At 40.5% G+C, this 13,221-nt stretch overlaps 1 protein-coding gene across 14 annotated transcripts in view; it reads left to right on the top strand.

Annotated features, from left to right (window-relative positions):
- The first annotated feature begins 277 nt into the window (after nucleotides 1–277).
- ARID4A (AT-rich interaction domain 4A) overlaps nucleotides 278–13,221 on the top strand; it is a 68,561-nt gene continuing 55,617 nt past the window's right edge. For 9 of the 14 annotated variants that reach the window (XR_010600824.1, XR_010600823.1, XM_065593840.1 and 6 more), the window contains exons 1-5: nucleotides 621–876; nucleotides 2,262–2,333; nucleotides 4,170–4,280; nucleotides 6,881–6,946; nucleotides 8,496–8,586. Coding sequence is in view for 12 of the 14 variants with exons in the window: in XM_065593840.1 (XP_065449912.1) it covers nucleotides 2,328–2,333; nucleotides 4,170–4,280; nucleotides 6,881–6,946; nucleotides 8,496–8,586 (274 nt within the window). In the remaining 2 variants the exon portion in view is untranslated. Of the gene's footprint in view, nucleotides 877–1,128; nucleotides 1,384–1,742; nucleotides 1,931–2,261; nucleotides 2,334–4,169; nucleotides 4,281–6,880; nucleotides 6,947–8,495; nucleotides 8,587–13,221 lie in introns of those variants that run through there. The other 5 variants (XM_065593836.1, XM_065593831.1, XM_065593833.1 and 2 more) reach the window with 4 other exon arrangements.

The raw sequence follows: 13,221 nt of genomic DNA, 5'->3' as shown, positions 1-13,221 counted from the left end.
TTCCGGGTCCGGCTTCGCCGAGCTTCCCCCTCCCCCCGGCTGCTGCGCCATCACCGCGCTAAGGGAGGGGAAACGCTACCCGCTCGCTACAGCCACCATCGCCTCCGGGCAGGAGAGAAGACGGAGCCTTCAGCCGGAAGTCCCACGGAGCCCATCCCCTAGCCCGAGACGAGACAGAGCCCCCCGGGAAACGCAGAGACCACTCCCGCTCCCTTCCTCCCCGCCTAAAATGGGAAAGAGCATCGTACAAAATGGCGCCCGGGAGGCCTATTGCGGCGCATGCTCTGTACGGAGCTATGCAGCCGCCGCCGCCGCTGCAGGCCTCTCGCTCCGCCCCCTCTCCATGTCTATGACACAGTCCACACCAATCACATCGCCCCGCTGCTCTTCCTGACCTCCGCGCTTGCCAATCATCGCACGCAAAGCTACATCCGGATCCAGTTCGTACCAATCAGCGTGAGGTGTACGATTACTTCACTTCAGAAATGTCCAATCGACTCGAGTTCCACCGATTCACCAATCAAAAGTCTCCGTTGCTTTACCTGCGTCGTCTGTTGACCAATCTGCTCTCACTGGTACACTGTGACCAATGGGAGGGGGCTGACCGCGGCGCCCAATCCGGGCAGGGTAGAGCCCCCTGGGCGTCACGAAGGGCCAATGGGAGTTCGAGCAGGGCAGCTACTGCTCAACAGCTTGTTATTTGGCTGATCGCTGGTGATTCGGTACGAGTCCGGGCTGGAAGGGGGGGGTGGAGCGGAGCTGACTCGAGCCGCCGCTGCCTCCGCCGCCGCTGCTGTCTCTGAGGCGCCTGCCGCGAGCGGGGCTGGGGGCCGGGCCGGGCTCGCAGCAGATCCCTACTTGGCTCTGAGTTTAAAGGTAGGGGGAAGGAGCAAGAGGGCAGTGAGCGGCTCAGCAGCCGCAACTCCGCTGCCGTCCCGGGGGAAGGGGGATCGGGATCCCCGAAACCCCTCACTCGGGGGATCGGGGCTCCCTCACCCAGTCACGGAGGAGGCAGCCCCCCCCCCCCGTTCCGTTCCCCTCAGAGCGGGACTCGGACTCCTTTCGCCCACCGAACTCCACCCCCCATCCCAGCGCGGTGACCGGCGCTTCCTCTCCTCCCTTCTCTGGCTGAGGACCCCTCTTCGCGGCAGGGAGGACGGGGACGTCTTCTCTCCCGGCCCGGACAGGGGAACGCCCCCGTCAGCCCTCTCGGGGGAGGGGGGGAGAGTCGGCAGGTTCCCCTTGCCCGCCCCCCTCCCGCGTCGCCAATCAGCTCTTCCCTGCTCAGCTTCAGGGGGCACGGGGACCTCGCTTCCCACCCTCTCCGTGCGCGAGCCCCCCACCCCCCGCCGGGCTGCTGCGGAGGGCCACCCCCTGGCAGCGGTGGGGTTTGGGTTATGTCTGTTTGGAGGGGGCTGAAGGGTATTTGAGAAGGGGGTGTGTGTTGGAGGCAAGGGGGGTGTTGGGGGGCTGGAAGGTATTTGAGGTGGGGAGGCGGTGGGGGGCTGGAAGGTAGTTGGGGAGGCAAGGGGTGTGGGGAGGCGTTGGGGGGGCTGGAGGCTAGTTGGGGAGGCAGGGGGTGTGGGGAAGCCCTGGTCTAACTCCTCTCTGCGTCCCAGTCTAAAGACTTCTCGGGGAGAGGGGAGGGGAGGGTCCTTCCTAAGTAATCTCTCTTCTTGTGCTTGAGAAAGTTGAGAGGGGAAGGAGGCGGCTCAGGGCCTTGTCTCTCCTGCGCAGGAACTGCCCTTGTCCCAGCAGCTGGGCTGCGAGCAGCTTCGTAGTAGTAGTAGTAATATTATTTTTGCCTACGTTGTGTGTGTGGAGCCTTTTCTTCCCTGACATGGTGCAAAGGCAGAGGGAGCAATGGCGACCTGACACACGGAGGGGCTGAGGAAGAGCAGGAGGCAGCCAAAGCGGGAAGGAAAAGGAGGTAGTAGCGGCTTCTTGCCCAGATCGCCAAGGGCCCATTTGTCCCCAGCAAAGACCCCTTTTCAGCACTTCTCGCTGTCCCCTCCAGCTGCACACACAGGGCAGCAAGTGGGGCTGGGAGGCTTCCTGTGGAGGGAATGCTTTAGGGATGTAAGAGGTGGGTGTGCTCGTAGGGTGGAGGGGTGTGTGTAAACAATGTGGAGGGGTGTGTTTAATAATCTGCCGTATGCTTGTAACTGAGTTATGTTCTCCCAAGATCAAGATGTTTCCTTTTAATAAATCCACATGTATGCAGATGTGTGTCTGATCATCTTCCTTTTTTTGTTTTCTAGCTTTTTTCTGTATAACTGGGGTCAAGAGAAATCTTTGAGCTGGAATCCCTCAAATAACCTTCAAAGATGAAGGTAAGTTTGTCCAGGTTCTGAGATGAGGAGTAGGGGAAGCATTTGTGCTCTTTCTCTTCTCCCTGCACCAGTCACCTTATTGGTTTAATCAATGTATCTTTGTTGAACAACAGCAGAATAAAGTTGGCTGTGGAAATCGGCACAGGTTGAATGGAATGAAATCCCATTTCTTCTCTCTCACTGAAGGGCAGCTCATGCCAATCCCTCACCTATGCAGTAACACCACTTTGGAAACATAGGATGCCTTTGACTTGTTGTCATTTGGAGTACTATCTTTAAATGCTTCCTGTGTTGGCTGTAGCTTTTGTGAGTTTGCAAAACCACAGCTTTTGTCCTTCCTTAGCAGTTTCAGTTTTTCCAGAGCAAAGGCTTAACAATTGCAGGGTAAGTCACGTGGAGGGAAACACTTCTTAGATGCAGAGACGAGCAAGAAATAGTTCATTATTTGTGTTCATTATCAACACAAAATATTTCATTGCATGTATTGATTTCCTATTTTACTGTAGCTTGTTTTTTTAACATAGTAACTTGGCATAAGTTTATTGATCATTGTAAAAGTCAAATAAAGAAAATAAAATGTAAATTAATAATGCCCAGGTACACACACAAATGTTCTTGAAAATGATAAACTTGCACATGTTTTGGGGGGAAAATAAATCTTAACAAAGACCTTTCAAGGAAGAAAAATAACATTTAATATACTTGTTTGAAAGATTACAGCAAACTTTTCTGTAGCTTTTTTGCTGTTTTTCCTTCAGAAAATCTGATGTAGAGAACACCATAGAACACTATAGAACACTTTTTTTTTTCATTGAAACAACAGAAATCTAAGATATTTTTAAGTACATAAAGGTTATGGTGATTGTATAAATTTTGAAATTGCAATTGTCTGAGATGCAGCTGCATTCAAAATTAAATATCACTTGCATATTGTATTGTTTATAGCAATGTATTGAACTTATCTTCATCCTTCTATTTCTTTCCCCCTCCGTTTGTAAGCATATGCTTCAATTCTCTTTGATGTTATTGAACTGGTATTTCTGAGACAACAGTCAGACTGATAAAATTGGGGAGGTGGGGTCAAGATTCCTGGAGCAAAACGTATATCAGTAACTCAGTGTGGTGTAATCTTTTTAGCCAGCCCAATATGCTGAAATTTACTGGCAAAGCTGATTTATTTCTTTGGATCCTGATGATTTGTGTATGCTGCAAAATAGTGCTATAAACCATAACCATTGGCCCATTCTTACTCATTTTTCATCAGTTACTTAAGTTCCTTTTAAAAAAAAAGTTGCTATTTTAAATTGTATTTCTGCACTTAAATGACTATTAGTACATTCTTGCAAAAGGGGGACATGAAAAGAATTGCGTAGGAAAAATGTGTACCACTCACTTTTCTTACACAGTCTGTTTGAAGTTGTATGTTTTGTTTAGAAACAATTCCTGTGCAATGAAACTTTAAATATGGTTAAAATATTATACACAGCACCTTGGTAAAACTGTGTATATCTGGGGGGGAAAAAACACTTTGCATGTTCCACAGACTTAATTGGAGCAAAATCAAGGTCCACTATTAGGAAAGAGTTGATGTTCTAGATTTTAGCATATGTCAGATCTTATTGTAAAGAAAGATTAGGCTGTCTGCAATATTGGGAAGCAACATAAATCATCATTTATGACCTAATTAAGAAATGGTCAATAGGACTAAAAGTTTGGGTATATATTTGAATATATGATGATGCAACTGTAAAGACAGTAATTATTATTATTTTAACAAAATACACTTTTGTAAAATATAAGACTAAACCTTATTCTAATTTATTCTCCTTTTGTTAGGCAGCAGATGAGCCTGCCTACCTGACAGTGGGAACTGATGTCAGTGCCAAGTACCGTGGTGCCTTTTGTGAGGCAAAGATTAAGACAGTGAAAAGGCTGGTGAAAGTCAAGGTAGGGTTAATGACATTAGTGCTATTGCTTTCCTTGTTTTTTTTATTAGTAAATATATTAAAAGGATTGTCAAGGAAAATCATACCACTTAAAATTAGTGTGTGGTTATACAAAGTTGTAGACATTTCTTGGGAAGATTTTTTTTTTTTTAAGTAATTCTATATTGGTGCAATTATGTTTGTCATATCTAAACAAAATTCTTTTCAAGGGTACTAGCATAAAAATAATTCTTAAAATAAGTTTATCTGCTCTTGCTCCTTTATTTCTCATTTGCAGTTATAACCTCCTGTTTGTGACTATATCACTTCCACAGTAATCAATGGCATAAATAGAGCATTATGGCTTTAGGTGAGCAATAAGAACTAGGAGCAAAGATTCTTCAGAAGCAAAGATTCTGTATCATGCAGACATCCTCAGTCTTTTATAGCTAGGAAGCAAAGAGGAGAGGAAAATTATTTCCATTGAACAGTTTTTCAGAATTGTCCATGAGATGGCTGTTAAATTTAAACAACTGTTTTAAAACTGTTTGTTTCAAAGCAGCAAGTTCTAGCTGTATGAAATTTCTGTGCAATGTCTTTCCGAGGCAAGGATTGTGCTAAAATTTAGTGTACGTTAATACAGGAGGAAACTTTGTATTGGTTTAGCATTCCTTCTAAATTGCTTTTTTTTTCTCCTTTTTTTAACACTCTTTTATAAAAGATGGAGCTCAAGAATGAAACCGTCCAAACATACATGTTTACACAGCATGCAGAGTAGATCCAAAAATTTACTTTCCACTTTGTTCCTGCTTCCTACCTTCTAGCCTAGCATTCAGGACACTGTATATGAGCTACTACAGTGACAAAAAAATTAGATTAAATCAGTTCTTTTTTGGTACACATCTTAGTTTCTATTTTGTACTTTGGTTGTTCTGTTTGACCTATCCATCTGGGTGCTTATATGGACCTCATCACTTTATATCAAAGTACCTTCCCTGAATTTCAAAACAAATCTTTTATGGGATTTTGGTGGCGCTTTTTAAAATCTGTTTGAATGAGGGTATTGTTGTGGAAAGCAGTGGTTTCCACCTTTTTGGTCTGCACCGGTCCACAGACTATTTAGATTATTTTTATATGTGAGTTTTTTCTCCTTAGATCATAGTTAGGGCCTTGAATACTCCACTGTACGATCCCTGGGATCTCTAATGTTGTTGCTGCTATCTCATTTACATTTTAAAATTTGACATTTTTAATTAGTTAAGCCTGATCTTGCAGTTAGGTGCGTGTGGGCACATCTTGTGCCTATGCCAAGTCCATTGAGTTCAGTAGGGCTTTTCACAAGCACATGGGTCCGCCTGCATGTACCTTAAATAAGAAAATGAATAATACATATGTCTTCATGTTCATGTTTTAGTGTACCACAGATTTTTATATTGACAAAGAATAACTATGTTGTATATGTTTTTTGGGAGGAATTTGGAGAGTTTGGTAGATGCAAAGGGAGTAGTTTTGACTCTTGGCCACTGCAGAAATGTGGGAAGCATTTTGGAATTGTAGGATAAATGCATTAGCTAGATGTTTCTGTTAAAATGATCAGCAGTAAAATAATTAACAATGTTTACATCCTACATTCATCTTTAAGTTTCAAAGTTAACAGTCCATGGAAATGAATGACCCAGTTTACGTTTCTTAAAGTTCCTGTTTGCAGTCTCTCTGCAGGAAGTGGCAAACATCAAATCCATGGACCATTTTTGTGGATTGCAGATTGAAAATGGATGCAAATTTTATATCTAGAATCCTGGAAATCTGTGGATATCCACTTTATATCCGGGGATCATTTTTGTGGATCGGATGCAGATACAAATTTTGTATCCACACACAGGTCTACATATTTTCAAGGTTGTCTTCACAACCACGAGAGCTGAACCAATAACTTTTGTGGAAGGAAAACTTAGGTCTTATGTTCACAGTAACTGGAATTAAAAAAACTTAATTGGTTTAAATTCACAACTTTAGTGTGTGTGTCTTTGTGTGGGCACTCTAAAGAATGTCCACATACTGACTTGTACCAAAATAACTAAAGGTGTGAATTACAACTGATTTTAGTTATTTTGGTTCCTGTTACCATGTAGACAAGCCCTCTGCAGCAAAGAGTAGATTCTGCAGGAAATTCTCTGCCCTGGAAATACAGTGGCTTTGTTAATAGTGAATGCTACAGATGATGTAAGAGAAGTATAACTCTTAAGCCTCTAGCCTAGTGGCCCATTGCAGGAAAAGCCAGGATTGTGTTATTGTCCAAGCTCATAATTGTATAAAAAATTGTACTTTTTTTTTTTATTGGTATGACTGAGGTTTGATTTAGGTGAGATATCCTCTTAACTACTAACTGATTCATCAAATTGGATATTGAATGAATGGTATTTACTTGGTAATTCAGATGGCACCTGGGCTCCTTGTAAATTCAAACACTGTCATATTGTTTGTACTAAATAATGTTAGTGATTTTCACAGATAAGGGTTTGTATTTTTTAACTTTTTAGATGTTGTCATAAGGATTGTTGTGCATGCTTTTTGGAAGTATGAAAGTAAAATGTATATATGTGTTTCTAAAATATTTTTCAGGTGATCCTGAAACAGGATAATTCAGCTCAGTTAGTGCAAGATGACCAAGTAAAAGGACCTTTAAGAGTATGTATGCAGCATGTTTTTCAAATGTACAATTAAATTGTAATTATTTTAAATTTAGACACTTTAGACATTGACATTTAGACGTTGAGCATCTAAAGCACAGTCTGTTGAAGTCAATGGAAAAACTTCCATTGGCTTCGGATCAGGCCCTCAATGAGTAATTATCATTATTAGCTAATATTTTAGTTTATAAAAGATGTTTATCCCTATGCCCTTTGACATAGTTAGTTTTGTATGGAAATGTTATTGCAGGTAAGACTATTTTTGTAAATACATTAGACATAAATTGGGAAATGTCAACTATGTCAAGCAAAATGGGGGGAGGGATAGCTCAGTGGTTTGAGCATTGGCCTGCTAAACCCAGGGTTGTGAGTTCAATCCTTGAGGGGGCCACTTAAGGATCTGGGGCAAAATCAGTACTTGGTCCTGCTAGTGAAGGCAGGGGGCTGGACTCGATGACCTTTCAAGGTCCCTTCCAGTTCTAGGAGATAGGATATCTCCATTAATTTATTTATTTAAAATACAGACATTAGACAGGAGTAAGCAAGATGTATATTCAGTTCACTCAGGAGCTGCTAGAACAGGTGACTAATATAAAATACTCAATGCAGAAATGGCCTTACACTGGGTAGCCCTTATTTATTTGCTTGGGGTTTTTGCCTTTCCCTTGTCCTTACCTCCTCTGCTGCCACCTCAAAGGCACTAGTAAATGCTGTTGTCAAAATCTGGACCAAGTGCAGAAACTCTGTTGTATTGTCCAGTTGACAGTGAAGCGTATCTACTTGATGTTTGAGTTCAAAGAGTAAATATATGTAATAACACAGGCTTTATTTTTTTATCCTATACACAAATATACCACTACTAATACTGTTAAAGTGTTGGATTAGTGGTTTAGATCTAGAATTTGAATAAAATTTATGACTACTGCAGCAGCTGCACCTTTCCCCTTTGAACGTTGCAAATTGGCCCAGACGGTTACAGCACCTCTCAGGTTTGGTGTGTCCACCCCTCTGTATATAGAGACAGAGGGCCAAATTTGATTAGTGCTGTGACCACATGGGTCAGCTCACAACACTCAATGTGGGGAGATGAGCCCAGCCCCATAGGATAGGACCCATTGCTGTGGAGTGAGTGTGGGGTGGGCTCACTGTCCGAGCCCTCCATTCTCCCCCCATTTCCATGACATATCCTTGTTTTCTTGCACCTCTGCCATGATATTTATTATCATTTATAATAAAAATAAATGGTAGCCTTATCTTTTGTTATAATACAAAAGTCACAGTAGGGATCCCATTATGCTAATTTCACTGCCCACTGCTAACTAAAACCAACGCAGAATAAAATGTGATTTGGCTAATGATTTTTCACTTCGGAGGCTATGTAACCAATGCATGCATTTCACAAGGGTAGTGAAACTTAAATGAGTCTCTTCCCTGCCAACCCCTCCCCCCAAATCTTTCTGGAAGAATTGGTATGTTTATCTCCAGTATATGAATCTGGGACTATAAGTGTATATAACATAATAATTTTGAAGTATTTTATATTGCAGGTTGGTGCAATGGTTGAAACCAAGATGCCTGATGGATCCTTTCAAGAAGCTGTTATCAACAAATTGACAGATGCCAGCTGGTATACTGTAGGTGAGTAACTATGTAACTTATGGGTTTTAGTGTTGGTACAATATATTGATTTAAACTGGTCCATTGGTTTAAACTGGTTTTGTATTCAAGGCACAGGACAGGACTTAAGATCTGGCTCTGTTAGACTTTTGGTGTGACCTTTGGCAAATCACTTAACTCTCTTTCTGTTTCATCTCCATTTTACAACTAAGAAAACAATCATTGCATGCTTTATACAGGTGTTTGAGAGACAAGGTGGGTGAGGTAATACCTTTTATTGGACCCACTTCTGTTGGTGAGAGAGAGAAGTTTTCAAACTTACACAGAGCTCTTCACAGGTGTTGTAAGGATAAATTCTTTGTCTGGTGCTCAAATAGTATAGTTATGAATGCCTATGGATTTTGATACCTTGCTTGTATGATCAAGCTTCAGTTGGACAAATAGATGCACATTGATTCAGGTTCACTTCTTGGAAGACAATATTGTTTAATTGCTATTTTGAAAGGACATACTTAAATCCCACTGCTGTCTGAAAAATTTGTTACCTACTGTTGTTACAAGTGACTACAAAGATTAGTGGAAAAAACATTCTGTATATTTCTAGTTTGTTTACATGTGATTTTAAGACTTTCTATAGAGAGAATTTCAATTGTTCCCCTGTATGCTCAGTCATTTCTCCCTGTTTATGTGGTGGGTTGTGGGTGTTTTACACATTGCAACTAGGGAGAAGAAAACATTCCTAAGCGAATAGAGAAGAGTGTAGTACCTTGAAACCATAATTTTACTCCTTTGTTTGAAATGATTACATTTCATTTTGACAGTGTTTCCTTTAAAGGAACTAAATCTTAAAAGGACATGTAGAAGAAGGTTTTGCTTTCATTTTAGGGACAGATAAGTGAGATGGTCATTGGAAATAAATCCAGTAAAATCATGACTAGTCACACAGAATGACGATTCAATGAAACTTGACATCAAGCCATAACTAGGTTCGTTGTAGAGATAACTTTATTTTGGATTATTAATAAAAATGCATAGTCTGGTGTCTAGGTGTCTGACACAGTCTTAAAAGTATAATGACATAAAAAAACTATCAGCTTCCCCTGAAATCAGAAAATAACTAACTAGAGATAGCAATCAAATAATACAATACTCACTCAAATCAAACACCCTTACAAATACCAGTCCTTATTGTGTGCCTCCCTCCCCCAGAAAAACTGGGGATAGTGAGGGTTGTATTTCCAGAGCTGTGTGGGTGGTGTGCACCTCTTTACTTAATAGAAACTGTACATATTTCTCCTATGTGTTGCTTTAGAAATTAATTCTTGAATGCTTAAATTCACTGGTCCCATTTCCTTGTCTGTTACCTTTTGCAGTAGTGGTGATGAGATTATTGAATACTGAAGAATTTAAAGTAGAGTTTTTTACAGACTAGCGTTCACATGTCTATTATCTTAATTATGAATGTACTCATTCTCTTTGGAGACGAAGAAGCAATGGTTTAGCAGCCCAATTTGGTTTGCATTGAAATATACAGGGGTTTTCATGTTGACTTTAGTGGGAGCGGGATAGGGCCCTAGATGTCCATGATTTAGTACTTTATGTTAATATAATTGTGATCCTATGGATCTGAGCCAGTTAGCTAATTTTAAGTTGTCCATCTACACTGCTATTTGTTTTCTGTTTCAGGAATGTAGCATAAGCTGGTGTAATTCAAGATGCATGACTCTAAGTGTGTGTATGTGTGTGCGCACGCGTGCGCGCGTACGGTGAGGAGGAGTGTGGGGGAAGGAGTGATAATTTAGGAGTTTAGTTGTGGGAATTAGAGGAGTACTCATCAATTTAGTTCAATACTCTGATTCAACCTAGCAGGCAAAGGATACTGTTGACTTTTTAACTTTGATTTTTGTTGGCTTAGAGATTTTCTTTCCGATATTAAAGGAAGAAGGAAATAATCTGTTGCATTAACAGTGTTACACTTACTAAGTTGATATTTCTGTTCTAAACTCTTATTTTCAGATTAATTGATTTTTAATAAATCTGCATTTTGGGCTGTAACTATTTGTTTTGTCTTTGCCCCAGAAGAATCTAAGTTGGAAAACTGACCCTCCTGCCCCAATTCTCTCCCCCCCCCCCAAAAAAAAAAAAAAAAGCGCTTAACAGAATTAGTTGATGTAAGTGGGAAAGGATTTTTTTGGCTGTCAAATTCTGCAGATGAGTTTTGCATGTGCATGTTTTCAAGTTCTTGGATATAACAACTCAAATTCAAAAATTTACTATGATGTGCAGGTAGTTTTGAATAAGGAATATAAGAATTGGCCTAATTTAAAGAAATTTTTCCTGGAGTTAATAAATCACTGAACACTTACATCATACTGAGCATACATGGTATGATCCTTGCCTTTTTATGCATGTATGAAAGTGCAATGCTTCAAATAGACCCATAGAATTGTATATTTAAAGGTATGCAAGTGGTTTCATTTATATATTTGTACTACCTGGTGCTTTAAATAAACATTGAGAAGGGAGGATTTACCAGGTAGATCACAGCAAATGAATAAATTGCCTGCAGAGTGGGAACTCTTAAGTTTTTCTGCAGTGAAAGTTTTACTCCCCCTTAAATCTTCAACTTGTTACTTTAAACATAGGTGTATAAAATGTTAGCCTTTTGGCATAATTCAGAACTCTGCCCTTTTTAGTACTTAGTTACATGTTATACTTACATAGAGTAATATAGAACACTAAATATATCTAAGGCTGTAAAAGAAAGCTCGAGTTTAAACATAATGCACTTCCAGTTTGTTTAGCTATGTTCCCTTGACTTAAGACCTTCTAAGTCCACTTTTGCGAGTAAATAATAATATGTAACGGGCAGGGTATGCATTTGTCAGTTTGCAAACCAGAGGTAAAATTGACCAAAGTGCATACATTGTGAAGTGTAGATTTCTAATAAAGAAGTTAGTTTACATTTAAAAATAGGGTGATTTTTTAGCTCAGGGAAATAGAAATGACATACAACCTTTCATCTCTTGGGCACCAGTTCCAATTTACTGTGGGTTAGTAGTGATCTAAAGATGATGTCTGTACAGTAACTTCTGTGCACTGAGTTGGACTCAGTTTCCTAGTGAATGGTTTTAAGCTATGATATTTAGCACCCTTGTTGGCTGTTTAAACAGATTGACCAAGAACTGGATGGACTTGGGGACCGAACAACCCTTTCACTTGTGGAGTTCCTACCAGATCCAGGTCAGGTTCCAGATCAGTGGTAGGGCCATGTGGGAAGCTTGCATTGAAGTTATCAATGCTTTTCCAGTTCTGATTTATTTTCCTCTTACATGGCATCATTTTTTCCAATGATCTGAAAACACTTACGAAGGTAGGTAAGTATTAGCGCCTTTTGAAAGAACAGGACAGCTAATAAGACACATAGATTAAGGCAAAAATTGTGAAAAGTGTCCACTAACTGGGTGTGTCATTTTTCAGGTGTATGTTTTGAGACACTTAGTGCCTTTCTTTAAGCGTCACTAGTTATTCTCAGCACATTTGAAAATCTAGACCCATGTTCAGATGGAGACACACACACACACACACACACACACAATTAGTGGACAGTTGAAACAATTTTGGCCTAAATTACTTGCCCAGTGTCCTAAAGTGAGCCAGTCCATTCTGAAAGTGCTCACTGTGTTCCAGCCTTAGTCTCTAGACTAGGCTACTTTGTTGCCCTAATCAGAGATAGTGGCCTTGATATTGATATAGCAACAATGAAGATAAAGCACTTTGTTTTTAGAAATAATTCTCTTAGCTATTAAAATGGTACTGCTCTGCTCTAAATTGATTAACAGGCTGTTCAAAAATGATCAAATGGAGTATTAGTTTAATAGTTTCTGTCATGGAGCCACCTCTGCATCAAAAATCCTGATCTAGTAATGATGGCACAGCCAAGAAACAGTGATGTTGGAATTTTAAACTGGGGCTTGGAAATGCTTTTGGAATTGGGCTGCTTACCCAAAAGTATAGATACAGAAAGAAACACCAGAGATCTGGGTAAAAGTTTAACAGGCTCTAGAAAACACCTCTTTTGCGCACAGCAGTCTTTTGTCACTCCTCAGTCTCATCATAAAGAAGTGGCAACAGTTCCAGTACCTTGGAAAACAAGCAGCTAACCTTAATTTTTAAAAAGCTCATTTTAAATAATTACAGATTTGGTGTTGCTCTGTTTTTGAAGAGAATTTATAGGCTCAGTATATGCAGTGTGTTACCACTAGGAGATAATTATATAGATTTAAACAGTCTTCAGCCTATCAGATCTGTTTTCATCCAAGTCAATTTATTCTTGATCAGAGACCTCAGTGAAATGCTTTTGTACTCACTCTGTCTTGTGGTGTTGGCTTACCTTCAGGGTGTGCTCTTATGCATGCTCAGTTAAGAGTTGTTCATGTCTGTCCTTTTGCTCTCTTTCAAGGAATGTTCACTGGTGTGTGTGTGTGTGTGTGTATATATATATTTTATAAATATATATATATATTTTAGGCTAGAAGTCAGTACTAGTCTATTAAAAATCTAGAATGAGTTGTTCATGAAGCTCCTAATGATGATTTCTTCTCCTTCCTCTCCTTTTCCTAGTGCCCAGGTACGTTATCTGAGTTCCAGCAGGTC

This window comes from Chrysemys picta, chromosome 4, assembly GCF_011386835.1.
Source record: "Chrysemys picta bellii isolate R12L10 chromosome 4, ASM1138683v2, whole genome shotgun sequence".
In the NCBI taxonomy this organism is placed as follows: domain Eukaryota; kingdom Metazoa; phylum Chordata; order Testudines; family Emydidae; genus Chrysemys; species Chrysemys picta.
Note: the sequence above shows the minus strand (reverse complement) of the source record. Positions and strands in the feature narration are given on the sequence as shown.